Source organism: Pelodiscus sinensis, chromosome 3 (genome assembly GCF_052426305.1).
Source record: "Pelodiscus sinensis isolate ZL-2025 chromosome 3, ASM5242630v1, whole genome shotgun sequence".
NCBI classification, from domain to species: domain Eukaryota; kingdom Metazoa; phylum Chordata; order Testudines; family Trionychidae; genus Pelodiscus; species Pelodiscus sinensis.
The window spans coordinates 176,818-203,990 of record NC_143054.1 but is presented as its reverse complement, the minus strand read 5'-3'; the positions used below and the strand labels follow the sequence as shown (position 1 = coordinate 203,990).

The 27,173-nt window shown below is 54.6% G+C and overlaps 1 protein-coding gene across 4 annotated transcripts in view; it reads left to right on the top strand.

The window, feature by feature from the left end:
* Positions 1–26,601, top strand: part of GTF3C2 (general transcription factor IIIC subunit 2) — a 40,858-nt gene extending 14,257 nt beyond the window's left edge. For 2 of the 4 annotated variants that reach the window (XM_075916287.2, XM_075916285.2), the window contains 15 exons: positions 1,472–1,566; positions 1,988–2,065; positions 2,366–2,464; positions 2,858–3,085; positions 3,612–3,723; positions 3,995–4,112; positions 12,157–12,188; positions 12,542–12,671; positions 20,193–20,337; positions 20,598–20,759; positions 20,866–20,953; positions 21,325–21,453; positions 22,213–22,335; positions 24,158–24,265; positions 24,750–26,601. In XM_075916287.2, coding sequence (XP_075772402.1) covers positions 1,472–1,566; positions 1,988–2,065; positions 2,366–2,464; positions 2,858–3,085; positions 3,612–3,723; positions 3,995–4,112; positions 12,157–12,188; positions 12,542–12,671; positions 20,193–20,337; positions 20,598–20,759; positions 20,866–20,953; positions 21,325–21,453; positions 22,213–22,335; positions 24,158–24,265; positions 24,750–24,962 — 1,860 coding nt within the window. In that variant the 3' untranslated portion in view covers positions 24,963–26,601. The remainder of the gene's footprint in view (positions 1–1,471; positions 1,567–1,987; positions 2,066–2,365; positions 2,465–2,857; positions 3,086–3,611; positions 3,724–3,994; positions 4,113–12,156; positions 12,189–12,541; positions 12,672–20,192; positions 20,338–20,597; positions 20,760–20,865; positions 20,954–21,324; positions 21,454–22,212; positions 22,336–24,157; positions 24,266–24,749) is intronic. The other 2 variants (XM_075916288.2, XM_075916289.2) reach the window with 2 other exon arrangements.
* Positions 26,602–27,173: the final 572 nt, after the last annotated feature.

Sequence of the window (27,173 nt, the reverse complement as noted above, 5' to 3'; positions counted from 1 at the left end):
AAGAAAAGCCTCTGTTCTCATGGGGGGGCTCTCTCTCAGGAGCCCCTTTGTCCATTCAGCCCAGATGTGGCATTCACCCTGCCCTTGCCCTTAGGAAGCTCTCTGCCTTGCAGGGGTGCGGGAATCAGCATACACCAGAGAGCTGGCCTGCACTCTAACTAGTTAGTGCAGGGCTTGGCCTATGACACTAATACAGGTTTGCCAATCCTTCAGTTGGCCTGGGGTTCTTTGGTGAACCCTCTCAAACTAGCACATACCTTGCACTTCCTGAGTTCAGAAATGGGCCATACATGTCCAGGTTATTTTTTTCCCCTTTTATAAACTTAGGTCTGGTGCTGGCTGACTGCCATTCAGGGTTCTGGCAGGACAGCACCAGCCTGGGGCAGGGTAATTACAGACCCTTGCTACCACACGTGTCGGTTTGGATTGAACCTGTTCTTCTAGTTCCCTGGTGTCACAGAGTCATTGGGGTGATGCTCTGGAACTGCTTCCAAAGAAGCCAGCAAGGACTGTGGGGCAGCATCTCCTCTTTCTGAGCACCCATGCATGCCAAGCCTGCATGGCTTTAACATTCCTGAGTCTAACCTCAGAGTATTCACCATCCCATTCCATATTGCGTTTCTGGCAGTAAGTCCCCTTCAGGTGGGGCTCCTGGGGAAGCCAGAGGGCCCTGCACCCCAACTCTGCAGCCAGCAGTGACGCTCACCTAGCCTTGTAAAACAGGAGGTTTGACTTACCCCAAGATGGACTTGGTTGAGACGCCCTAGGCTCCCCCCACTTTGACTCCCAAAACACAGACTGCCCCGCTTCCAGCAACTCGGTCTTTGACATGCCCGTTGCTTCTCCTTTTGGCCTTTGTCTGGCTTCCTGTGGCTTCTGGTTACATCCCCCTCCTGGGCCTCCACTTATGAAGGGCACAGACCATAACATGGGGAGGGCCTCAGCAAAGCTCCCACACCCTTATTCCCACCACCTGACCTAGGGATTGGTGCAGGACACAAGGAAACTGAGGCACATGGCATTCATGCAAAACAGTAAGATTTGCATACAACTTAAAGGAAAATTCCTGTTTAGTCACAGCTAGGTTGGAGGTTCTAGGACTGACACTAGCCGGGGTGGGGGTGCAGGGACACTCCTGCTGATCCCTGCAGCTGCTCACAAGGGGCTATGCTTCTCCAGGCCATAGCAGCCCCTTGTGCTCCAGTGGGCTAAGCAGGGGCTCATGGTAGACATAGCCCTGGGGAGGGAGGGAAAGGACTCTGTGGGATGGCTGCATCCCCCTGCTGTTTAGAGGCTCTGGCCCCAGGGGCTGGGTGGAGGCTGTGTTGGGGGACGTGGGAGATGGGGTTGAGGTTAGGGGACTGGCTAGGGTGGAGGGCATAGGTTTCTAGGGAGCTGGCCTGGGCTGGGGCATCTTTGGCGTGGCTGCATACCTAAAGCCTGGCTCTAACTTTGCTTTTGTTGGGCTCAGAAGGCCAAGCCCCAGTGCCGAGGACTTGCTCCCAATGGCTTCCACAATTCCATCATGGCCCCTGTGTGGAAGTGTCCCAGTGTCACCCACAGCTTGTAAGTATAGCCCCACTCTCCTGGGTCTAGGGTGGCGGTTGAGACTTGAGCGCTTGGCCGTGGGGCTACGGCAGGCTGAGTGCCCTGCACTGCTGGCCAGGCTGATGTGCTGGAGGGGCTGCAAGCAGTCTCTCCCGGGACTTTTTGGGTCAACCTGTCATGCAGGGCCTGCCTGGGATGGTAGGATCCTTTGTAGTACATGTGACTTGAGAGGGAGCAAGGAGCCCTTGGGGGTCTCACTCCCACCCCCGGGACACAGGGAGCCCTGTGGGTGGGAGAATCACTCGGGTGGTGAGTTTCAGTGGGAACAGACTTGGCCAGGCTGGGCTCAAATTCCCCATTGTGTTCATGCACCAGCCTGCAGCTTCTGCCTCTAGCCCAGGTGGGGGGCATTTGGGTTCTGATGCCCTGTGCTCTTCAGGCGGGACCAACACTACTCCTCCTGGGAATTCCCTGATTGGCTCCCTTCCATGCGCAAGTGGACGTTTCTCTCCGAGAGGTAAGTGAATAGCCCTTTTGCAGGCCATGGCCCCTGCCTTGGGGCTGCAGCGGATGAGTGGGTGAATGTGTAGTATAAGGGCAATTCCTTACACTGGCCTTAGTACTTGGCAGGTGTCTGATGTTGCTGGAGATCCAGACCAGTTCCACATGGACAAGTGCTGGGCTGGGAACGGGGGGGTGCCGAGGGCTGGGCCAGAAGGGAAGGGTGCTGCCAAGGGCTGGGGTGGGTGTTTTTCCCAGGTCAGGTTCCTGAGAGAGGAGGCAGTGGCTGATGATTGCTTTCCTTCTGTCCCTTCAGCGAATGTGCCCAGTACCTGCCAGGGGAAATGAAGTCTCCTCTCTTCTCCATCCAGCGGGAAGGTATTGAAGAAGACGGTGTCCTGTACCGGATCAACAGGTATGGGCCAGCCCCCATGGTCACTGCTAGAAACTGTCCTGAGCTGGGCCTTGGCAGCTCTCAGAGTGGGCTCTGTCCCTGAGATCCAACACCACCTCCCCTGGTGCTAATGGGAATCAAGGCTGCCGCCACTGGGGCCATCTGAGCCTGTAGCATGCTGTGTCCCTCCCTGCAGGCTTCCCTTGTCTTTGTCCCTTGGGCATCAGAGCAGGTTCAGGCCTAGGCAAGGCTCTTGCCTCTAGAGCACAGCTTGGTTATGACCCAGAGTGTTGGGGCTGCATGCTGCTCCTCTGCCTTGCTCTGCATATTTTCCTGGTCAGCAGAGCCCTTAGCTACAAGTGCCCCCTGCCTTATGGTCCACTTGGTGCTCACAGCTTCCTTTCCCACCGGCAGGTTCAACTCCCTGCAGCCCCATGAGGAGCGCCTGGATGTGTCCTTCTTTGTTGGTGGCCCAGTGTGGGCCATGGAGTGGTGCCCGTGTCCAGAGGGCTCTGCCGCCCCCCAGTATGTGGCACTCTATTGTAACAAGGATATGGATGAGAAGCACAGCCTGGCTGAGCTCCACACAGGCCCTGCATTGCTTCAGTTCTGGGCTCTGGGCACCTTACAGCCAGGGACAGGGTGAGTTGTAGGTGGGAGAGACTCCAATGAGTACAGACCTTGGGGGGGTGAAGGGGTGAGAGCAGAGCCCTGTGGGGGGGGGGGGTGATTGAGGAGGAGTGATGACCCTACAGCCTTAGGGGGTGGCAAATGCAGAGCTTTTGGGAGTGGGGCAGGGGCAACCACCCCCAAATAAGAAGTAGGCTTGGAGTCTCACCCCCCCCCCCCCTCTGGGGCACATGGCCATGCCCTGCACAGGCTATTGTTCACTTCGCTGTGGTGGCCCACTCCTGGGCAGAGGGGCTAGAGAAACCAAGGCCAAGCACTGTGGGAAACCATGGTCCAGGAGCTGTTCTACTGGGGAGGACATGACTTAATCTCTTGGTCCAGGCTGGAGGGTCTGGGTGGCAGAGCCATCAGCTACTCCTGCCTGCTCCATGTGCCCAGGAGACCATGCTAGAGCCATGTCCCTCTGCCCTGTGCTGGCAGAGGGGGGGGCTCTGGACACCCATCAGCCAGGCCCCTCCTATCTCGCCTGTGCCTGCAGCTCTGCCACCAAAGCCAGGCTGGCCTACGCCATCGCCACCGATCACGGCTGCATCTGGGACATGAAGTTCTGCCCCAGTGGGGCCTGGGAGCTGCCCAGCACCTGTAGGAAGGTAGGAGTGTGGCCAAGCATGGGGGAGCTGGGTGTGATGGGATCCTGGGGTGCAGCCTGGGACTGTGGAGTTGCTCTGCCCTCTTAACTCTCCAGCCTGGGCAGTCTTTCTCAGTGACTTGCTGTGACAAGCAGCTCAGAGCGATGACTCCAAATTGTGCCCACCCCAGGCACAGAGTGGAATCATGCTGCAGCCGCCTGGTGTGATTTGCAGGGGAGGGGGATTGTGCTTTGGGTTAGCTTGGTCGCTTAGCATGCGTCTGTCCCTCCAGCCCCCTCAGATGAGCCGGCTGGGCCTCCTGGCGGTAGCCTTTTCTGATGGCAAAGTGCTCCTGTACAGCCTTCCGCACCCTGAGGGCCTGCTCGTGCACAAGAGAGCCCAGGTAAAAGGTAGGAAGAGCTGTGCTGTGGGGCAGGCACTTTACTGTCTGTAAGGGAGAGGGGCCAGGGTGATTGTGCTGAGAACCTGGGGGAACAGTGGATGGGGGCTTTGGGAAAACGCCAAAAAACGTAATACCCATGGACCCTGAGCCTGGTTGAGTCTCAAGATGCCCAGCCACATGGCCTGACACAGCTGCTTCCTGGTCCAGTGGAACCAGCTGTTCTAGCGAGGTTCTCACACCGATAACAGAATGCTTGCACGTTGTGAGTTGAGCAGGATAACGGGAACATCGCCAGGCTTGTTTGTGCACTGTATGGTGCTTGGGTTTTGATTTGGGATCTTGACATCCCTGCTGAGAGGTGTGTATCAGAGCAGGGAGGTGAGTGGGAGGCTGCTTCTGGGATTGTTCACTTCAGTCTGGGCCCACCCCTGAAATTGTCCTGTTTCCAGCTCTGGAGTTGCTGAGGACTCTGTTGGGCCAAAGGAGCACAGCTATCACCCCATGGCTTTGGCCACACTTCCAATTGATCAGCTAAACCTCTGTTGTTCACAGGTGCTTAAGCCCCCACCATTCCCAAAGGCTGTGGCAAGTGGGAATGCTGCTTTGTTGCCCCGAGGATTTAGGGGGCAGGAAGTTTGTGTGTTGGTATGGCCTTGTCACTTAAAACCTCCATAGTGTAGCCACAGCCTTTTGAGCGCTTCAGAGCCTTTCAGCTACCTGGAGCCCAGGTCATGCTGTGCTTGGGAAGCTAGCAGAAAGGGCAGAGATGGGTTTGCTAGATTGGCGGTGGCATGGTGCTGAGGAGACCAGCTGCAGTATTCTGGAGAAAATGGCAGCTCCATGCCAGGTGCGTGGCACTGCAGTAAATCACATGAGAGGAGACTGAGGCAGAGTCCATCTGACAGGATGGGCCAGGGATCCTAGTCAGATGGAGATGGTTGATAGTGTTACTGACCGGGACTGCTGCATGAAAACTCAGTGAGGAACCCAGCCAAGGACTGACCTGGCCGTGAATTCCTCTTCCTCCAGCAGAGCCTCAGCCTGGCTCAGGGTCACTGGCAGCCAGCGGGTCATCTCAGTGGCCCTGGGAGTGGAATGAGGCAAAGGACAGACAGAGCGGGCTGAGGCCTGCAAGCTGGTTGTTCTGGAGCCCAAGCATCTGACCAGCTATTCTAGTGGTTGCAGATGACTGTTGAGAGAGGTCTGAAGGAGTGACCTGGTTCTTGTGGCAAAGTGCCAGGGAGGGCCCATTCCCAGCACTGCTCCTTGGATGCGTCCCTCCAGGAAAGACTCAGCCCAGTTCAGTGCATTGCCCTGCACCTAGTGAGGCAGCAGCATGTCAAGCTCTGCCAAGGGAGCGCAGGGGGAGGATGAGTGTCTGCCCCTCACCTTCTGATAGGTAGGCACCATCCATCGGCACCTCTAGGTGCCAGTTAGTTGGGATTGGTCCTGCCTAGAGCAGGGAGCTGGAATTGATGACCTTCTGAGGTCTCTTCCAGCTCTATGGTTCTGTGATTTTGTGATAGGGCAGTTTGCTATTTCTTTGAGCTAGCCCAGCATGGTTATGCCCCCTGGCTGTCTGTTTGGCACATATCCGCCCTCCTGGCTTGATAGACTCTCCCCCAGCCTGTCCAGGCCCCCTTGTTCATGGGGATTTCCTATCCAAATGCTCAGGCTGGGTGCAGTGCAGCACGGAGCTGAGCCAGGCGGTCGAGGAGCAGGCCCACGGCAGGTGTCTGGAGGATGTGCTGGTCACATCCCAGCAGACATGTTAGCATGGTTTTGTGCACTAGGCTATTTCCAGGTCCCCTTGTTCAAAGCACTGTACCTGCATTGCACCCCTGGTCATGCTGCAGCTGGGCGTGGGCTTCGAACGTGTTCAGGACTTTGCTGCAGATGAGGCTGAGAGCTCTGAGCTTACCTGCTGAGGGCTGCCAGGGTGAAGAGGTTGGCAGAGAGCCGTGCTGCCTGCCGATATCTCTGCCTGACTGGGTGGGAGAGCAGCCACTCACTAGCCCCAAGGCTGGGGTAGAGTTGGTGAGATGCAGTTAGTCCTCGAGGGTGCTACCCGTTTCCAGAAAGGGGCCCATGCTGGGCGGTGCAGCTTTGTGACTTCTTGCTTCCCTGTGCTTGTGCTGTGCCAGGCTGCCTAAAGAGGGCCAGGGAGCCCCAGGTGCTGCCTGGGGAGTCGCTGAAGCTTGAATTGAGTCAGGGAGGGGGCTGCAGTTTCCCTGCCTTTGGGATGGGAGAGTTGGGGAACTCCTCCCTGTCCCCCTTGGCCTGGGAGAGGCAGTGTGTCCCTTTCCAAGGGGACCTTGTGTTAAGTCTTAGTTAACGATGCTTATAAATAGGCTCATCTGTGGGCGCTGAGAGTGATGGATGGCCGGTGTCAGCACTCGTAGCCATTCAGCTATGACCAGTATCTCTTATGCTTTCTCTGTAACAATGTGGAGCCCAGCCCCCTCGTTCCTCTGTGGGGCAGGCCTGTGCTGGGGCACTAATCAGCATCTGCAGCCCAGTAGTAGGGATGTTAAAACATGGGTTTACACTTTGGCTACGTCTAGATTGGCATGATTTTCCTCAAATGCTTTTAACGGAAAAGCTTTTCCGTTAAAAGCATTTGCGGAAAAGAGCCCCGATTGCCATTTTCGCAATAGGGGCTTTTTTGCACAAAACTAATCTGAGCTGTCTACACTGGCCCTTTTGCGCAAAAGGACTTTTGCCCGAACGGGAGCAGCATAGTATTTCCGCAAGAAGCACTGATTTCTTACATGAGATCATCAGTGTTCTTGCAGAAATTCAAGCGGCCAGTGTAGACAGGTAGCAAGTTTTTCCGCAAAAGCAGCTGATTTTGCGGAAAAACTTACCAGTCTAGACACAGCCCTTGTGTAAACATGTAGCCACTGAAAAACAGAATTAAATGCACCTGCAGCTGGCTTCCTGGGAGCAATGCATGCTGGGAACCAATTTTTAAGGTGCTGGCTCCCACCTGCCTCTGATAGAAACAACAGCACAGGGTTGTAAGTGGCTCTCCTGGAGCAAGGCAGGAGCCTGTGTGTAACCATGAGCACTAACCAGTAAGTCTAGGCTTATTAGTTAACCATTTCCACAGTTATACGTTCACATCCCTACCGTGTGCCCCAGAACTGCTTCTGGCACCAGGCTCTGCAGCTGGGTGGAGACTGGCCTCTCTGTCCAAGCCCCTATGGTTCAGAACATGCCCTGGCATACCCTCCTCATGCAGCTAGCTCCACCGGATTCACCCTTTGTCCTCTGGTTTTATACACCTGTGCTGGGAGGCCAGTCCCTTTGTGAGGTGGGGGCTCCCCTCCTACCCTGCCAGCTGGCCTGGTGGACCCTGCAGCAGTGTTGTCAGAGTGCAGTGCAAACAGCCCTGGGCTCAGCGTGGGGCAGTTGTCCCTTTGGCCTAAAGCAGGAGTGGGGAACCTTTTTTGGGTGGGGACCGCTGACCCACAGAAAAATCAGTTGGGGTCTGCACACAAGTGAAAAGCAAAAAAAGAAAAAGAACCCTTCACTGACTTGGCCCTTGACGGAGAAGCAGAAAGATGCTTCCCCGCATTCCTTGTGAACACCAGAGCCTACGGCAGGGCTGGGCAAGAGGCGGCCTGGGGGCTGGACCCAGCCCACCTAACACTTGGATCCGGCCTGCGGATGGCATCTGGCTACTTGCTGTTTATGCCCTGCTGCCCGTGCCTCTGAATTTCCAAGCAGTGGCTCAGGCAGCAGGATCCTATTTAAATGGCTTATGGCTCCAGGTCATGGTGCTACTTCAGTAGGGGCCAGAGCCACGAGCTCTTTAAATAGCTGCAGTAACCTCAGGCAGCTACCAGGCAACGTGGTGGTGGAGCTGGGAACCCTTTGCTGTGCTTTCAATTCAAAGTCTCTGGTCCCTGGCAACTCTAGGGGAAGGCTAGTCCCCAATCCTGCCCCTTCTGGGGGTGGAGCTGGCCTGTGACAACATACCAAAATTCATTAAGTGCCCCCCCCCTGCAGAAATTATTGCTCACCCCTGCCTAGGGGGGCCCAAGCTAGTAGATTTTGTGTGTGCTCCAGCTTCACAGTGGTGTGGCAGGGGGGATGGAGCACCAGTGCAGTCTCCCCAATGCTCTGGGGGCCTTGAGCGTACAAAGCCAGATCCAGGCAGACTGGGGGCCTCCCTGAGCTTTAGATTCCCCATCCCTTAAACCCAGCCCCGCACTGTGGCCCCGAAGATGCCCAGGTCAACATGAACTCCTCTCACTCTGTACCATGCACCTCCCTTCCTGGGGCTGTGGGCAGAGGGACTGCACCACCCCCTCCACAGATAGTGTCTCAATGTGTTGCTCCCCTCTGCCGGAGGAGGTAATTGACAAGTTGACCATCTGTAACTAAAGTGCCTGAGAAGATGCAGGACTACTCTGCACAGTAATTGAAGTGCCTGTCTGCTTCCTGCTCTGCCTGTCATATCTAAGCAGGAAGAGGGGAGAAGGTGGGATGGGGAGGGACTCCTTGTCTTGCTGATCTGACAAGACACTGCCTCAGCCTTGGGGTGGGCTGCTGTCCATGTCTGGAACACTCGGGTGGTTTTACAAGCTGTAGGCTGTGAGGTGGCTTCGGTACCCATTCCAGGGGGTGCCTGCTGTACTGGGCAGGGGATACAGGCCCACAGTCAGGTCTGATGGGTGGGTTGGGAGAGAGCCACCCATCCCGCTGGATGAGTTAAGGGGTTGGGATGTCTCAGGTGGGCAGGTTGCTGCTGCGTCACTGGGCTCAGTGGGCAGGCTGTGAGGGGATGGGGATGGCACCTCCGTTCAAGTCGGTGGGCTGCTGTCGTCAGGACCAACTGCGCAAGAGCTGCCACTGTGCAAGGAAAGCAGGGGCTTGATCTTTGAGGGTGGGAGTTTGACCCTGTAGTCTTAGCCTCTGGGTGCCCTACAGGTAACTAAGTGCCCTGTACCCAGGCCCAGGGGTGAAGCTGCCATCCCAGCCTCACTCTCAAAGCTGCAAATTTCTTGCCATATTTTCATGACTGATGTGTATGGCAGTGACTCCCTGGTCTAGGGGCTGCTGGGCAGAACAAGAGACTAGGTGTTGGTGTTACTAGAGCCAGCCCGTGTCAGTGGAGGGTCTGTAACACTGGGGGGGGCTAAGGACTGAACCCATCCACGGGAAGCTCTGGTGGCAGAACATTTGACCAGAGCAGGGCTCTGCAGAAGGGATAGTGGAGTGAGAGCTCAGCTCAGTCACAGCCACTGTTCTGGGGACTGGCAGCTTAAGGAAGAGTTCTCAGGGGGTAATGTCATGTCACTCATGGCAAACAGCGTGGGTTTGTGGGAAATCGACTCTGGTCTGTAGACACTCTTCTCTGTCGCGGCAGTAGTGTTGGCCTAATGTACTGGTGTTTCACTTGGTGTCACGCAGCACTGTGAAGGGACTTGGTGTCACGCAATGGATCAAAATGGAGAGGGGATGTAAACGGGGTGTGCGGAGAGCAGGGGCGTTTCTAGCAGTTTCACAGGGATGGGGTCTTGGCCTTACGCCACTTGACAGTTTTATCAGCAACCTGAAAGAAAACACAGCAATCACCAAGGACGTTTGCAGGTGACCCAGAGCCTGGGGGAGTGTAAATAGGGTGATGTGTCTTGGCACAGATCCCACAACTTCTGTGACTTCTGCAGCGGCTGCTGTGGCTGGTCCTGGGGACTGCTTAAGTAGTGGCTGATGCAGCTGGCCCCAGGGACCACCTGAGCAACTGCAGGGCAGTAGCTCCCCACAGTGGGACCCTCAGGAATCCTCCCAGCAGGGACCCCCTGGGCTGCCAATTTGTCAGGTGTATTTATGGTATAATCATGCCACAGGCTACGATTTCTTGTTCCTTGCCTGTCACCTAGCCATGACTTTTACGATGAAAACTCATGATGAAATCATAGCCTTGGTGTTGAATATTGAAGAGGATGGATTGGTGATGCAAAGCGACCTGGGCTCCTGGAAAGCTGAGTTTCAAGCACACATCACACGCTGTAATAGGGCTAAACATCTGTGTACAGCTGGGAATGCAGGATGCAGGCCAGACTCAGGCTGCAGGACTCTTCCCTGGATAGCAGGGTCTCTGAGAAGGATGTGGGGGTTGTGCTGATGCAGTGAGATGATGGGCAGCTCTCAGGATGACACTGAAGCCAAAAGAGTGAATGGCAGCCTGGGAGCACAAATGGGAGGAGGTTTCTGTATCTGTTCGGCCCTGGTGTGACTGCTGCTGGGATCCTCTGTCCAGGTCTGAGCCAAAGTTCAGGAAGGATGCTGATGAGTAGGAGAGGAGTCAAAGAAGAGATGTGAGAGTGATTGAAGTGCTAGAATGCTCCCTTAATTGACTGAGGTTCTGGCATCTCGTTACCTTAATGAGGAGATGGTTAAGGGGTGATTTGATTGGACTGTGCTCCTACATGTTGGGGGGAGGGGGGTGGGAGTTAACAATGGGCTATTCAGTCTAGCAGGGGAAGGAAGCTGAAGTTAGACAAGTTTCAACTGGAAATAAGCTGTAAATGGTTAGCAATGGGAGTCCTTAACCACAGGAACAACTTAGGAAGGTCCTGCTGGATGCTTGATCACTGCCAATGTTTCAGTCCCAATCAGCTGTTTTTATAAGCTCTGCTCTAGGAACCCTTGTAGGACTGGTCTCTGGCCTGTGAAATGCGGTGTCAGGTTAGCTGCTCACAAGGCCCATGTGGGTCTCAGTCTAGGGAAAGGGACAGACACAGTAAACCAAGGCAGTGTCTCCGTAGCCTGGCTCAAGGGAGCCCTGACAGTGGCCAGGCTAGAACATGTCTTCCTCTTCAGTTCTCTGGCCAGCCAAAGGGCTTCCCCATAATGTGCCCAGGGGATTGGTAGACCAGATGTGTTTGGGAAAGTCTTCCTGCAGTCTCTGCAGAGTCTGGCTCAACTGGGCTGGCTGGAGCCCAGGGGTGGTCATGGCCATTTGCAGTGTGGCCTATCTGTAAGGAAGGGTGGGTCTGACCTAATCGGGCCCATGGAAGGGATTCCTCTGAGGAATTGTTAAAAGCTAGGCCTGGCCCAGATCCTGAGCATCCAGAACAGCCTCCATAACTTGTCCCAGAAGATACAGGAGTCCTTCAAAGTGCAGTGTCTGAGCACCCATTGTGCCTTTTCCTATAAGCCTGGGACCATGGAGGAGAGGTCTTGGGAGCCCAGCTGTCTTTAACAGTTGTGGCTCAGAGATGGCTTGGGGTGTGTGTGTGGGGGGGGGGGGGGGCAGTGCAGAGGTTCCTGACACAAGGCTGGTGTTTCAGTTAGGGGTCCCCACTGCAGCATGTTGGGCCAGCCTTCCCTATCTCAGCACTGTGCCCAGCTCAGCCCTGGATGAACTGCCGTTGTTATCCAGCGGGTCACGCTACATGGTACCTTCTGGCCACAGTCTGCCTTTGTTATTAGTCATTAGGCTACCCTCATTAGAGGTACTGGGTCCTGCTGTGAGGGCAGAGGACTGGACTCTATGATCTCTCGAGGTCCCTTCCGGTTCTAGTGTTCTGAGGGTCTATAATTGCAAATGGGCAGGCTAGAGAATGTCACCCATCTCCCCCTGCATTATGCTTGGCTCAAAGCACCATCCAACAGGGCAGCCAGCCTCAATGTGATCCCTTCACAGGGTGAAGAATCCACCACTGCCCTTGAGAATCCCAGTGATTCCTCATCCTCCTGGGTCAGACCAAGGTTCGTCTGGCTTCAGCATCCTGCTGCAGGTCCCTGGGCTCCTCTCACCTGAAATGAAAAGCTCGTGGTAGCTGGGCTTCTTTCTGTAGAAAGGGGCTAGGACCCTAAGCTCAACTCCCCCCTCTCTTTGTTCAGTGATAGATTGTGCAGTGAGAGAAATGGAGCCCAGCACTTCCTCCAGCCTTCACATCCCAGGCCACAGGGTCCCCTGGGCCCCTTGGGGACTAAAACCCTTCAGTGGGTCTGTGGGGCAGCCTCCCCCAGCTTGGGGGCCGGTGGCACAGCTCCTGCCCTTTCTGACTGCCCTGTTCTCTGCTTTCTCCCAGGTGGGCCCTTCCCAAAGCACATCATCTGCAAGGTAAGTGTCTGCTGTAATGGGTGCCACGTACTGTCCCAGTAGCCCTTCACCTTGCGACTCTCTGCCCCCAGTGGCCCAGGATTGCAGATGTATGTGGGTGCCTAGGGGTACCAGTGCTGAGTCCCAGCTTGGTGCCTGGCCGCTGGGGGTGGGTGGGTGGGGAATGGGAGTAGCACAGGACGTTTCCCCATGTGGGGGCCCACTTAAGCATGGGGAGGGGACTGGGTCCCACAGGCACTAACCCTGGTGGTTGTGCTGAATGATGCCCTGTCCTAGGGGACTGGTATGGGTGTTGGTGTCAGCGAGGGGGCCTCCAGGACCCTGCTAATCCAGATTGTCATTGGCACCCACAGGTGCAGTGTGTTGCCACCTTGCAAGTTGGCTCCATCCAGGCAGGAAACTCGTCTGGGTGCGGCCAGTGCTTCAGCCTCTCTTGGATGCCTTCTAAGCCTCACCCGTACCTAGCAGCCGGCTTCTATGATGGTGAGTCAGCTTCTCACTCAGCACTGGGGCAGACAGGGCCAGGGTGCCATAGAAGGATGTAAAAAAATTTTAAAAACAGTAACCATGTAACGCCCGGTTAAACGCTGTGCCACCTGCTGGCCCCATGGTGGCTGGGAGGTTAACCGGTAAGGTTAGCCAATAAACGAATGCTTATCGGCAGGGCTGGCCGAACCGCGGCGAGCCCCGCTCGCCAGCCACACTGTCTGTATGCGCAGATCGCCCGAACCTGGCTCTTCCGAGTTACAATCTACTCGCCACGGGCAAGTAGATTGTATTATTTGTCAAGCCCTGCTTATCGGTTAGCCAGTTGAACTCTTACATCCCTGGTGCCAACAAGGCTGTGGGGAGGGGCGGGATGATGGTAATGTGGCTGGGATTAGGTGGGTTGGGCCCTGGCGAGTGGGGTGGGGTGGTAGGGCTTATGCAGAGTGGCCCTCAGGGGAGAAGTCAAGTGAGGATTGGGCAAGGCTAGCACAGGGGGCCCTGCCATGCTCATCTAGGACTGTGCACTAAGGGACCTGCTGCTGCCTGCCCAGTGCCTGGGTGTGGCAGGGCCCTGAGTCTTCCTGGACTCTAAATTAGATACGTAATGCTGGGCTGTTGCTCGCTCTGCCCAGCCCCCGAGATGGCCCTGTGATGGCAGCAAGCTCGGCACATAGCCGCCTTGAATATTTTAAATAGAAAGGTGGGGTAAAAATATTTAAACAAAAATAAAATTCCACCCTGCCTGTTGTGGTAGAGGCTGGACTGCAGGGGCCTCGCAAGAGATGGGGGAAGAGAGGGACGGCTAGGGTGGCAGGGGGCTGCGATTTAGGAGAGCATAAGAATGGCCGCATTAGGTTAGACTAGGATCTGTGTAGCCCAGTATCCTGTCTTTCAGCAGTGGCTAGCTCCAGAGCGAATGACCAGAACAGGGAAATTATTGCAGGATCCATCTCCTTTCATTCGTCCCAGGCAACATCTGGCAGTCAGAGCCAGAGGGACACCCAGCACATGGGGCTATGTTCCTGCCCATCCTGGCTACTAGCCATTGAGGGACCTATCCTCTATGAACTTATCTAGTGCTTCTTTGAACCCTGTTATACTTTTGGCCTTCACAGCCTTCCCTGGCAACAAATTCCATAGATTGACTGCATTGTGAGAAGAATGACTCTTCTAAAATATTGAGTCCTCTTCTCTGATAATTCCTTATTCTGTTCTAGTTTCAACCCACTTGCCTGGTACTGCAGTCAGGCTTACTGGCCTGTAAGTGCCAGGATCACCTCTGGAGTCTCTTTTTAAAATTGGCATCAGTCATTTGATCCAGAGACTAATTTAAGCAATAGTGGTTATAGCACTCTTAGTAGTTCTGCAGTTTTGTATGTCAGTTACTTCAGAAGTCCAGGGTGGATTCCATCCGGTTCTGGTGATCTATTCCTGTTTAATTTATCCATTTGTTCCAAAACATGTCCATTGATATCTTGATCTGCAACAGTTCCTCAGATTTGTCATCGAAAAACACAGCTCAGGTGTGGGAATCTTCCTCATGATCTACAGTGATGACCAAGGCAAAGAATCTATGTAGCTTCTTCACAATGGCCGTATCTTCCTAGAATGACTTGAATTTGAATGCTCCCTTAGCACCTCAGTTATCCAGTGACTCCAGGGCCTGTCTCATAGGCTTCTTGCTTCTGATGTGTGTTGCTCTTCAAATTATTTTTTGACTTGCCTAATTAAACTCTGACAAGTCATGTAATATTTAATTACATTACTGATTGGTTCTGCTGTATAGAATCGTAGAATCATAGAACACTAAACTGGAAAGGACCTTGAGAGGTCATCAAGTCCAGTCCCCTGGCCTCACCGCAGGATCAAACATCATCTAGATCATCCCTGATAGGTGTCTGTTTAATCTGCTCTTAAATACAGACAACCTCTCTAAGCAATTCATTCCTGTGTTTAACCACCCTGACAGGAAGTTTTATCTAATGTCCAACCTAAACCTCCCATTGCTTCTTATCCTGTCCTCAGAGGCCAAGGAGAACAATTTTTCCTCCCTCCTCCTTGTTGACACCCTTTAGGTACAGGCAGTCCCCAGGTTACATGGATCCGACTTACATCGGATCCCTACTTACAAACGGGATGAGACAACCCCGCACTAGCTGCTTCCCCCCAGCAGACCAGGAAGACGTGAAGGTAGCGCCACCCCCAGCAGACCAAGGAGACGTGGAGCGGCTCTTCTCAGCAGACACCTCAGCTTGAGAATAAAGGACCGAGGGAAGTGAGGTGTGGGAGAATAAAACTGAGCTCTGGAGAAATGTTTGGCTAGAGTTTCCCCTACAATATGTACCAGTTCCGACTTACATACAAATTCAACTTAAGAACAAACCTACAGTCCCTATCTTGTACGTAACCCGGGGACTGCCTGTATTTGGAAACTGCTATAATGTCCCCTCTGTCTTCTCTTTTTTAAACTAAACCCAATTTTTTCGGTCTTTCCTCATAGGTCATATTTTCTAGACTTTTAATCATTTTTGTTGCTCTTTTCTTGACCTTCTCAAATTTGTCCACTCTCTTGAAATGTGGTGCCCAGAACTGGGAATAATTCTCCAGTTGAGGTTTTATCAGCTCAGAGAATGACTTCTCGTGTCTTGCTCACAACACTCCTGTTAATGCATCCCAGAATCACATCTGTGCGCTTTTTTTTTTCACAACAGTGTCACACCAGTATATTCACCACTTGAATCAGATTGTGCACCACTTAGGACTAAATTAGGAATTGCCTTTCCTGGTTTGGGTTTCAGGACTAGCAGCTGCAAGCACCAATCATTAATGGTGTTAAGAACTGTTCTTTGTACATCCCATCCAGAGGTGATGTGCCCAGTCATAGGGGATCGGTGAAATACCCTGTTGTTATTAGTCTTTAAGACAGGGGTGGGAGCCACTCCAAGATATTGGTAAGTGATCAAGGGCTGCACTTTTCTATGGAGCGGGTGCAGGGTCTGGGATGGAGATTGGGTGCAGAAGGTTGTTCAAGATAGGGGACTGGGGTGCAAGAGAGTATAGGGTCTGAGAGGGAGTTTGCGTGAAGGAGGGGGTTGTGACCTGGGGCAGGGAGTTGGGGTGCAGGTTCTGGTAGCAGGTATGGGTGCAGGAGAGGATTCTGACCTAGGGGAGAGATGTAGGAGTGGGTGTTGGTTCTGGGAAGGAGCTGAGGTGTGAGAGGGGGTGGGGTGATGTCAGCAGGCTCTGGCTGGGATGTATTTACCTAAGCTGTTCCCAGACAGCATGAAGGAACAGAACCTGGACACCATATGTGAAGCAAGTAAGAGAGTTTATTACATACACAGCACAGTCGGAGCATCATGTCGCTTGTTAGAGTTCAGTGAACACTGCCAAACAATAGGTTACAACTAATTATATAGGATGCTGAATGGGTAGATCAGGGGTGGGTGTGTGTGTGTGTGTGTGTGTGTGTGTGTGTGTGTGTGTGTGTGTGTGTGTGTGTGTGTGTGTGATCGAGATCCTGAACCCCTGGATAGGTGCTAATTGTGAGGCAAAATAAGAGTAATAATATAAATTTACATAGTGTTTCCAGTAAAACAAGTATTTAAACAAAGCAGACATCAATTATGTGTTAAGTGGTAATATGTCTGTCAGCTTGAAGAAGGTATCTCTGCAGAATGTGGTCCATCTGGGGATTAAAGCAGAGACATTAGGAGTACTTGACAATGGCACATTTGTTCTTAGCACCATTGAATGTGTCGTGTCATGTCCTGTCTCCCACCTTGGGCTAGGTGTGTGTGTGGGGGGGGTAACCATTATGTAATGTGTTTGTGTGTCAGTCCTAGACTCCAAATTTAGAATAGGGGATCTTAACAGAATATCATAGCCTGCCTCAGAAATTTTTATCCTACACAGCATCTCTCAGGCGGGATTTCCTGCTAGCCAGCAATCCCAGACCGCTTAAAGTGTTCTTTAGTGTAAGAGAACTGTTCCATGTTCTCTGTGCCGCAGGGGAAGGCTACACTTGTTGCCCTCAGCAAAATCTCTCATTTCCTATTGGTTGAAAACAGGTGACTGGGAACTGAGAAATTGTGCTGCCCTTAATAAAATATTTCAGCTTCAATTGGCCAGTTTCCAGCCAATAGGAGCTGAGAGAGAGTGCACAAAACCTCCCCTGCCTTTTCTTCGTCTTATGCAGAGAGCCTCAGGGAGCAGCCAATCACTTCATGCTGGTGGCGGGATGAAAAGGCTTGGGGGGCTGGATGCAGCCTGTGGGCCATATCTTGCCTGCCCCTGGTTTAAGGGTTTTACTGTATTCAACTCTGACTCTTCACCTGTGGCACCACTCCCATCAGTGCAACCTACCCTGTTGCTCCTGTATGTTTTGTACCCTGGTATTTCCTGTCCCATCAATTATCATTGTTCTACTGAGTTTGTTGCCTGTTGCATCAAGAGCCCCATTTAATTCCAGGTTCATCCATCTTAGTATTTTAACTTCTTCCGTTTGTATACAAGCACTTATAAAAGTTATCACTGTTTAGTTGTCTGCCTTCATGTGATGTAAGTAAATGGGACTCCTTTGTTTGACTGTTTCTTTTCAGTTCCTATCTGTACTTTAGCAACATTTTTTGCTCAGAGAATCCCTGTTAGGAACGGAGAGATTTTACTGGGCTTGGGGACAGCATACATAGCTTCCCCCCCATAGTGCAGAGAATATGCTGCTGGCCGGGAGCTGCTTAGGTAAGCGCCTCCGGGCCAGAGCCTGCCTGGGACCTCCCACCCCCTCCAGTTTCTTCCCAGACCCTGCTGTGGGATCTGCTCATGTTTCTTAGCTGTGCCTCTGGCTTTCTGGCCTCAAACAGGCTCTTATGGCCCGTGTCATGGGTTTACAGAATCTGTGCCCAAGGCTGTAACCAGCCCCTTGGGAGTGACCCCTGCAGCAGGCCTCAGGCCAGGCCTCAAGGACCCCAAAGAGAGAGTTCCACAGAGCCTCCATGGCACTGAGACTGGACTGTGGGATCCAATGATCTGTCTCTGCACAGCTCCTTGCAGCAAGACCAGGTCTTACCAGCTCCAGGCACAGTGCTCCCAGGGCGCATCTGTAGTGACGATGGTGGCCTACTCCTTGACCGGATTCCAGCTTCAACTAGTCCCCATGGGCACCACTCTGTCTCACCACCCTTCTAAGCTTGCTTTTGTGACAGAGTGGTCCATGTAACAAAAATCAGACCTCTATGCAGATCACGCCCAGTCCCGAAGAACCAGTCACTTACCCTGGGCCTTCGCTCTCATACCAGAGAACACTTGCAGCCACCCCTGTAGCTAACTAACTGTTCATTTACCAAGTAGTAGTAGTAAGAGGATAAAGCAGGTAACACACACAAACAAGTATTAGAGGGGTAGCCGTGTCAGTCTGAATCTGCAAAAGCGACGAGGAGTCCTGTGGCACCTTATAGACTAACAGATTTCATCTGATGAAGTGGGTCTTTGCCCATGAAAGTTTATGCTCCAATTAATCTGTTAGTCTATAAGGTGCCACAGGACACACAAACAAGTTCATCTTAGGGTTAAAAAGCTGGCTCTCTGCAGCCTGTGGGGCTAGCCCGGGCGGAGCAGCAGGGACTCCCATGGCTTATGCCTAGACACTCTTGTAAAGTCCAAGCAGCACAGACACAGTTTCTCCTTGTCAGGGATTTTTATCCCTCCCCCAGAGCTCAAGTAGGGGCAACAAGTTCACACAAGTCTCTTGGTGGAGGCAATAAACAATGGCTTTGTTCTTCGTTTTTTACAGTGGTTCAATGGGCCACCTTGATGGACAGGAGTAGTGCTTCAGTAGAAAGCCAGCATTTTCCGTGGAGTAATGCTGTGCTTTCTTTTGATTTGTGCATTAGAGGGGTGCCATGCAAACCTATTACCGTCTTATCCCACGGGGGCACAGATGTCAGAACTTAAGAACATAAGAGAGGCCACATGGGTGAGACCAAAGGCCCATCAAGCCCAGTATCCTGTCTGCCAACATTGGTCAATGCCAGATCCCCCAGAGGGAATGAACAGAATAAGGAATCACCAAGTTACCTATGCCCTGTCTGCCATTCCCAGCTCCTGACAGAGGCTAAGAACACCATTCCTGCCCATCCTGGCCAACAGCTGTTGATGGACCTATCCTCCGTGAATGTATCTAGCTATTTTTTGAACCTTATTCTTGGCTTGGTATTCACAACATCCTCTGGCAAGGAGTTCCACAGGTTGACTGAGTTGTGTGAAGAAATACTTCCTTTTGTTTATTTTAAATCTGCTGCCTATTAATTTCATTCCTAGTTCTTGTGTTTTCAGGATTAAATAACACATTTATTTGCTTTCTCCACATCAGTTATGATTTTTATAGACCTCAATCGTATCCCCCTTAGTTATTTCTTTTCTAAAATGAAAAATCCCAGTCTTAATAATCTCTCTGCATATAGCAGACCTTCCATATCCATAATCATTTGTCACCCTTTTCTAAATCTTTCCTGGGTCCATTATATCTTTTCTGAGATATGACCACATCTGTACACTGTATTCAAGATGTGGGTGTGCCGTGGATTTATATAGAGGCAATAAGATATTTTCTGTCTTATTCTCTGCCATTTTAATGATCCTGAATATTCTTTTTACTTTTTAACTGCCATGCACATTGAGTGGTTGTTTTCAGAGAACTATCCACAATAACCAAGATCTTGCTCTTCAGTGGTAACAGCTAATTTAATTTTATACTTATAGTTGGGCTTATGTTTTCCAATGTGCATTACTTTGTATTTATCAACATTAAATTTCATCTGTCATTGTGTTACCCGATCACCCAGTTTTGTGAGATCCCTTTGTAACTCTTCGCTGTCTGTTCAAAACAACTCAAGATAGAGAACACCTGTATCATCTGCAATTTTTGCCACTTTGTTGTTTGCTCTTTTCTCCAGATCATTTATGAATGTTAAGTAGGATTGGTTAGGGTACACATCCCTGGAGGACACCACTAGTTACCCCTTTCCATTCTGAAAACTGATCATTTATTCTACCCTTTGTTTTCTGACCTTTAACCAGTTATCAGTACATGAGAGGACTTTCCCTCCTATCTCAGGACAGCTTACTTTTCTTAAAAGCCTTTGGCAAAGGACTTGTATTCATCTCTGTGTCTGACAATTCTGTTCTTAAGTTTCAACCAGTTTGTCCAGCGCTAAGGTCAGGGTTACCACCCTGGAATTGCTGGGATCGCCTCCTGGCAGGCAAGTCGGGCTGTGTAATCAGCATTCAGGTGAGACCTAGGGGCCTTGGCATGAGCTGGTACCTGATCTCCCAGCATCACTGTAACAGTGCCAAGTAGACTAGTAGAGTCATTCAGATAGTTCATAGAAATCAGACCATTTCCACAGGCCCCTAGCCACAGTGCTGTCTCTTGGAAGGGTTAGGACTGCCCAGACCTGTATGTTGCTGTGTGGGCTCACAGGATAGGGCTCATGGGCATCTCCATGTGTTTCCTAGGCACTGTGGCCATCTGGAACCTGCCCACCAAGTCTTTGCTGCAGTGTGTGCGCCAGCCAGATGGCTCCCTCAAGCTCTACCCCTTCAGGTGCTTCCTTGCCCATGACCACGCTGTCCGGAGCATTGAGTGGTGCAAAGTCAACAGGTGAGGGGTGGGCAGCCAGTGGCTGAGGTACCAGCCTGCCAGGAAGGGCCTAGCCTGGCTACAAAAAGACCTGTCCCCATGGGAAGGAGGAGGGTCGCTTTCCTAGCTACTTGAGGGGGAGAGCATGTGGGCCAGGCATATGAACTGGCACTCACGTGATGGTTCACGGGGGGACAGGGAGGTGACCCAGTGCTCTTGGTGTGTGGGGCACAGGGCCAGTGGTCCAGACGACTGAACGTGGCTCCTATTCTGGCTTGCAGCAACTTTCTGGTGACAGCAGGGAATGACCGGAAGATCAAGTTCTGGGACCTGCGGCGGGTTTATGAGCCCATCAACAGCATCAAGCGTTTCCTAACCACTGAAATCACCTGGCTGCTGCCGTACAACGGCGTCACTGTGGCCCAGGATAATTGCTATGCCTCGTGAGTGACCCTCCCTGCATGGACACTAGGCTCCCTACGTTGCTGCAGCATATGGGGAGTGGGCAGCCCGGCAGTGCCAGGCTCACTCGCACACCTTCTCTTCTAGGTATGGACTTTGTGGAATCCACTATATTGACGCCGGCTACCTGGGCTTCAAGGCCTACTTTGTGGCCCCTCGCAAGGGGACTGTGTGGGTAAGACCTGGTCGAGTGGGGAGTCAGTGTCGTAGCCAGGCGGGTCGGAGTGCTGAGGTGCTTGTGGTCAGTTGTGCCCTTAGCCCTTGGAGAGCTGCCAGCTCCTGCACTCTGCTGGCTTTGGCTCCCAGAGACATACTGTGCTCCCTGGAGCGGGCCCCTGGCTTCCACATCACCCACTCGGTTCTGAGCCTGTGGCACAGCGAAACGGGCCCATACAGTTTCCTGTCTCCCCCTTCCTGGCCAGCGAGAGACAGCTGGGTTCTGCTCATGTATATGCCCTCCTGGATTTTTGCCTGGGGCCCACCGGGGCACTTGGTGCTGGCAGAATGTCCCATCTTCCCTGGCCTGAGCAACCTCTCCTTCTACAGAGCATCTCCAGCTCCGACTGGCTGAACGCTGTGGTGGCTGGGGACATCACTGGAGAGCTGCTGGCAGCTGTGCTGCCTGACCTGGCTGTGAACCCACTCAATGTCAAGCGGCCCTCAGAGCGCAGATTTGTATGTGTCTCCTTGGGGAGCAGGTCGTGGGGTGTGGGCAGGACTACAGTGGAATAGCATGGGGGGGGGCATAGAACGCTATGGAGCTTGAGGGCTGAACCAAGGGAGGATGGGATTATAGTGTTGGGTGGGCAAGTGGCCTGGCAGACTAGGGCTGTGGGGCTGGAGCGAGTGCGAAGGGGGGCCAAGGAATATAGCGGTTATGGGGGGCAGTGGCCTGGCGGGCTGGGAGCTGAGCTGGTGGGAGGACCGCAGAGGTGTGGGAGGGGTGGGAGTACAAGGAATACAGTGGAGCAGCGCCATGTAGTCAAGGCAAGTACAGGACTCTGTCCCTGATGCTGTGGGAGTGAGGGGCTGTATGGACTCAGAACCCGGTGGGATTGGGAGGCTGTGTGGCAGAGCAGGGAGCAGTGTGTCTGCAAGGCTGTGTGCAGGGTGGCGCTCAGACAGGCTGTGGGGGTCCTGCTCCCAGCCCAGGGGCCTGAAGGGTTAAGATGATGTGATCCTCATCCAGCCTTGAACTGTGGGGAACAAGGCCCTGCTGCATCTGTGGCCCTGCCCCTAATGACCTTTGCTTAATGAGCAGGCAGAGAGGCCCAGCAACATGGAAGGCCTTTCTGCAGTGTTTGTTCCACCCCTAGGCCTGGGCTCTGGGAGGTTTGGAGAGGAGCCTCTTCCCTGCTGGCTGGTCTCCGAGGACAAGGTCCCAGGGTGGAAGCAGCATGTGACCTTGCTCTCAGGGTGTGTTTCCTCCCCCAGCCAATCTACAAAGCTGATGTGCTGCCCTGCAGCTCTGCAGGCGAGGCAAAGCTGAGGCCGAAGGCTAGGACCTACAGTGAGATGGTGAAGGAGCACTACCTCTGCTTCCGGGACACAGACCTGGTATGGGACAGTCCGAGAGCCTCTCTGACTGATCGGGGGCTCTCTGTTCCCCTCCCCTCCTGTGCAGGTAGGGGGGACTCTCTGCTCCAGGGCAGGGACTCCCCATCTCCTGTGCTGGACCCATGCCTGCCAGTGCCTGTTCTACTACTGCTTCTTCATGCCTTCTTTCTGTGCAGAGGAGCAGCTCCTTGGAGCTGGGACAGTCAGAGCCTTCACTACACAAGCAGCCAGCCAAGGGGGGAGAGCAGCTCTCACCTGCTGCCTGCCCTCCTGACAGTATAGTGCCGCTGCCCCTCAGGCAGGCCTGACCCAGATGCTGTGCTCCATGGGCCATGTCAGCATGGCCATGCCAAGGGAAGGGGCTTGGCAAAATCCTGTGGGGGACAACCCAGGGTCTGCTGCAGCAGGTGGGTCTGGGACGGGTTCCCTAGGGCCCCACACTGAGTTTTCAGTGCCATGTGTTCCTGGCCAACAACCCTCCTTGTTACAGCTGGGAAATGAGGCTCCATTAATCCCCTGCTGCCAGCACCCGAGAGTAGATGGTGTCCTGGCAGCTGTGGGGGGAGATAGAAGGGGAGGGTCTCTGAATCTCTGGGGATGGAAGATGGGGGCTTTGGCCCCATGCCTACATGGGCCTGGGAAGTGGGCCATGTTTTTTGGCTGAGTCAGCCTGGCTTCCCAGGAGACCGGAGCATCGTTCTCACAGCACAGACAGGAAAGCTGGGTGTGGGGCCAGACCAGAGCACTGCCCACTAGGCCATGTGGCCTGTGGATTACCCCTAGCCTGTGGGGCTGTGCTGGCTGAGGGGATCAGGGTGCTGTGTTCATGGCCTGCTGGAGCCCCAGCGCTCCTGCCTGGGACGTGGCGCCTCTAGCCCCACTGCTTGCAGGGGTGAATCATACAATACTAGGACTGGAAGGGAACTTGAGAGGTCGAGTCCAGTCCCCTGTCCTCATGGCAGGACCAAATACTGTCTAGACCATCCCTGATAGACATTTATCTAACCTAATCTTAAATATCTCCAGAGATGGGGATTCCACAACCTCCCTGGGCAATTTATTCCAGTGTTTGACTACCCTGTGTGACATAGTGGGGGGTACCTTGCTGGTTGCTATGCTGGGCAGTGGGTTGTGAGTGACCTCCGCTGGCTGCTGTCTGCAGCATGGCCCAGCAGGGCAGGGGATGAGTCCTTATGCAAGGGGGCTTTGAACCTGTCTGACCAGTTATCTCCCAGGGAGCGGAATGATGGGAAGAAGGGGAGTGGAGCCCTGGCTGGGGGCAGGGCTGGAAGTGAGTTAGTTAGGTTTCTGGCTGGTATCATGGAGGAAGCAGCCTAGGCAACGGGCTGGGATTTAGGGGCCCAGGCTCCCCCATCTCAAGGGGGGCTGAGGCATCCTAGGCCTGCCCTGTAACCAGGTTACATCTGTGCTGAGCTGTATCCTGGAGAAGCAATAAACTCCCTCTATTCTACTGGCTGGTGGAGTCTGTCCGTGCCACTATCGGGGTGCAGGAGATGGGAAAACCCCAATGTGCCATCACACCCTGACAGGAAGTGTTTCCTAATGTCCAACCTAAACCTCCCTTGCTGCAGTTTAAACCCACTGCTTCTTGTTCTATCCCCAGAGGCCAAGATGAACAAGTTTTCTCCCTCCTCCTCATGACACCCTTTTAGATACCTGAAAACTGCTCTCATGAGCAGCCAAGAGCTGGGGAGAGGGCGTTTCCTGGGTTCCCACCCATGGTTGGGAGCCCAGTGCCAGTTTCCCTTCCCAAGGGGCCCATCCTCAGCATCTCTCTCACGCTGTCTCCCCTCCCCCACAGCGGAGCTTCCGAAACTTCTTCAGCCGGGAGCCCATGCGCAGGATGCAGGAGCAGGAGGTGAAGTCGGAGCTGAGCCTAGACCGCATGCAGCTGGAGTCCATCCACAAGGTGAGCCCCATACCGGGAAGACGACTCCTAGTGAGCTGCACCCTCTGCTGCCTGATGTGCTGGGGGCCTGGGTCTCCCTAGACTTGCATCATGCCAGGGTGGGTCTTGCTGTCCCCTGAGTGCAAGGCATGCCTGGGCCCTGTCACTGGTCTCCCTTCACCATGCAGAGCCAGCAGGATCTCACCTGCCCTCTTTGCACTGGGAGGCTGGGGAGGCCGTTTGGCCTCTGAGCTGTTCAGCCCTCCCCTGACCCGGCTGAATCTGGCCCAAGGGCACGCTGCAGTGGCCTCACTAGAGGACAGCCCATGGAGCTCAGCTGTGCAGCCAACCCGCCCTGTAGGGTGGTGGCAACAGGGGGACACCCTCACAGTCTAAAGAATGAGCAGTGACCCTCCCCTTCCCATCCTGGTCAAACTTCTGCTGCTTAAACCTGCTGCTGCCCCCCAGCCCCACTTCCCAGGCCTGATTCTCCTCTCCCTGGCAGGTTCGCTTCAGCCCCAACCTGGACTCTCATGGCTGGCTGGTGTCAGGTGGGCAGTCAGGCATCGTGCGGGCCCACTGCCTGGTGGGACTCACCTCTCCCGTGGGCCACAAGCTGCTCCAGGAGTGCAGGGCCCAGTTCAGCACCACGTTTGGGGACCAGCAGGCGAGCCCTAGCGCCAGCCCCTCCCAGCACGGCCTCCTACAGGAACCATAACCACCACCGGCTGCCTGGCTGGAGACCCTCTTCTGGACACTCCATGCTGCAGCATCTCCAGGCCTGGGAGAAGACAGAGCAGCCAAGCCAGGGGGCTCCTGCCTCCAGGGACGCCAGCCTCTGGCTTGTGTTCCAGGGTCTGGTTTGGTGTCAGTGGCCTGCCAGCTCCTGGACTATTGGGCCCTTCCCAGCTGCCACCCATGGCAGTGCGTATGAGAGCAATGGGCGGCACGCTGGCTGGGCAATCGCTTTGCAGGTAGATCCTTCGGCTGTCCACTTGGCCCTGCCTGTGAGCCTGGGGAGTGGGAGGTAAAGCTACTATGGGGCAGCCCCTTGCCTGGCTCTGGGGTTTGCTGGGGCTGGCACTCTGTGTGGCGGCTCCTTGCCCAGTGCACCATGGGGCTGGCACTCTGTGCGGGGGCTCCTCTCCTGGTGCACTTTGGGGCTGGCACTCTGTGCGGGGGCTCCTCACCTGGTGCACTTTGGGGCTGGCACTCTGTGCGGGGGCTCCTCACCTGGTGCACTTTGGGGCTGGCACTCTGTGCGGGCGCTCCTCACCTGGTGCACCATGGGGCTGGCACTCTGTGCGGGGGCTCCTCACCTGGTGCACCATGGGGCTGGCACTCTGTGCGGGGGCTCCTCACCTGGTGCACTTTGGGGCTGGCACTCTGTGCGGGGGCTCCTCACCTGGTGCACTTTGGGGCTGGCACTCTGTGCGGGGGCTCCTTGCCCTGTGCACTTTGGGGCTGGCACTCTGTGCGGGGGCTCCTCACCTGGTGCACTTTGGGGCTGGCACTCTGTCCGGGGGCTCCTCACCTGGTGCACCATGGGGCTGGCACTCTGTGCGGGGGCTCCTTGCCCGGTGCACTTTGGGGCTGGCACTCTGTCCGGGGGCTCCTTGCCCTGTGCACTTTGGGGCTGGCACTCTGTGCGGGGGCTCCTTGCCCGGTGCACTTTGGGGCTGGCACTCTGTGCGGGGGCTCCTTGCCCGGTGCACTTTGGGGCTGGCACTCTGTGCGGGGGCTCCTTGCCCGGTGCACTTTGGGGCTGGCACTCTGTGCGGGGGCTCCTTGCCCGGTGCACTTTGGGGCTGGCACTCTGTGCGGGGGCTCCTCACCTGGTGCACCATGGGGCTGGCAGTCTGTCCGGGGGCTCCTCGACCGGTGCACTTTGGGGCTGGCACTCTGTGGGGGGGCTCCTCGCCTGGTGCACCATGGGGCTGGCAGTCTGTGCGGGGGCTCCTCGCCCGGTGCACCATGGGGCTGGCAGTCTGTCCGGGGGCTCCTCGCCTGGTGCACTTTGGGGCTGGCAGTCTGTTCGGGGGCTCCTTGCCCGGTGCACCATGGGGCTGGCACTCTGTCCGGGGGCTCCTCACACCTCCAAGGGGTGGGCCTGTGTGTAGTGGTGTGGTTTTGTGCCTGTTTCCGTCTGGTCCTGTGCCTGGCTCCCAGCATCTGGTTCCAGGCCCCTCCTGCAAGCCCAGGCAGGAGTCTGTGGTGCCAGTAAGAGTGCTGCAGAGCAGCTATTGGGCCAGGCCCAGGATGTGCTGGCAGTGCCCCAGGCCCAGGCTGGGAGCCGAGAACTCGCTCACATTGAGCCACTGTGATCTTAACTGTTCAATGAAGTGTTTGGTTTTTAATGGGTTGTGGTGATTTTCTTCTCGTGAAGCAGGCTGGGCAGGACCCCGGGAGGCTGTAAGGAGCAGCGGTAGCAGCGCTGTGTGGGGCTGTGCGCGAGCAGGTGCTGCACTATGAGACCCCCCCCCAGTGGAGGAGCTTGGCAGCACAAGCTAGTTGTGGGACACCGGTGGGTCCCGGGGAAGGGCAGGAGTTTGTCCTGCTGTTCTGGGGCCAGGCCTAGTCAGTTTCCCAGTGCAGGAGGCCCTTGTCCGGGGCTGTGCTGCTTTCCTGGGGAAGGAGGTCGGGCTCCCTCCACTGCATGACCTGCTTGGTCTACGGCCCTGGTTTTGGCTCCGGCTTTTCTTGTGGGAGAGGAGGAGTAGTGTACATGCTTCCCTGCAAGCCGGATCTGGTGCAGAGCCTCAGGGCTACTCCCTCCCCTCGTCCGCACAGGAAGCCTGCGCTGGCTCCAGTCTTTGGGTGGTGGGGAGGGCATGATGCTGGATCACCAGCATAGGCTCCCCATTGTGGGTGGGGGTAGTGCGGGGGAGCCAGTTCATTATGCGTGACACTGAAAATAAACTTGCATGCC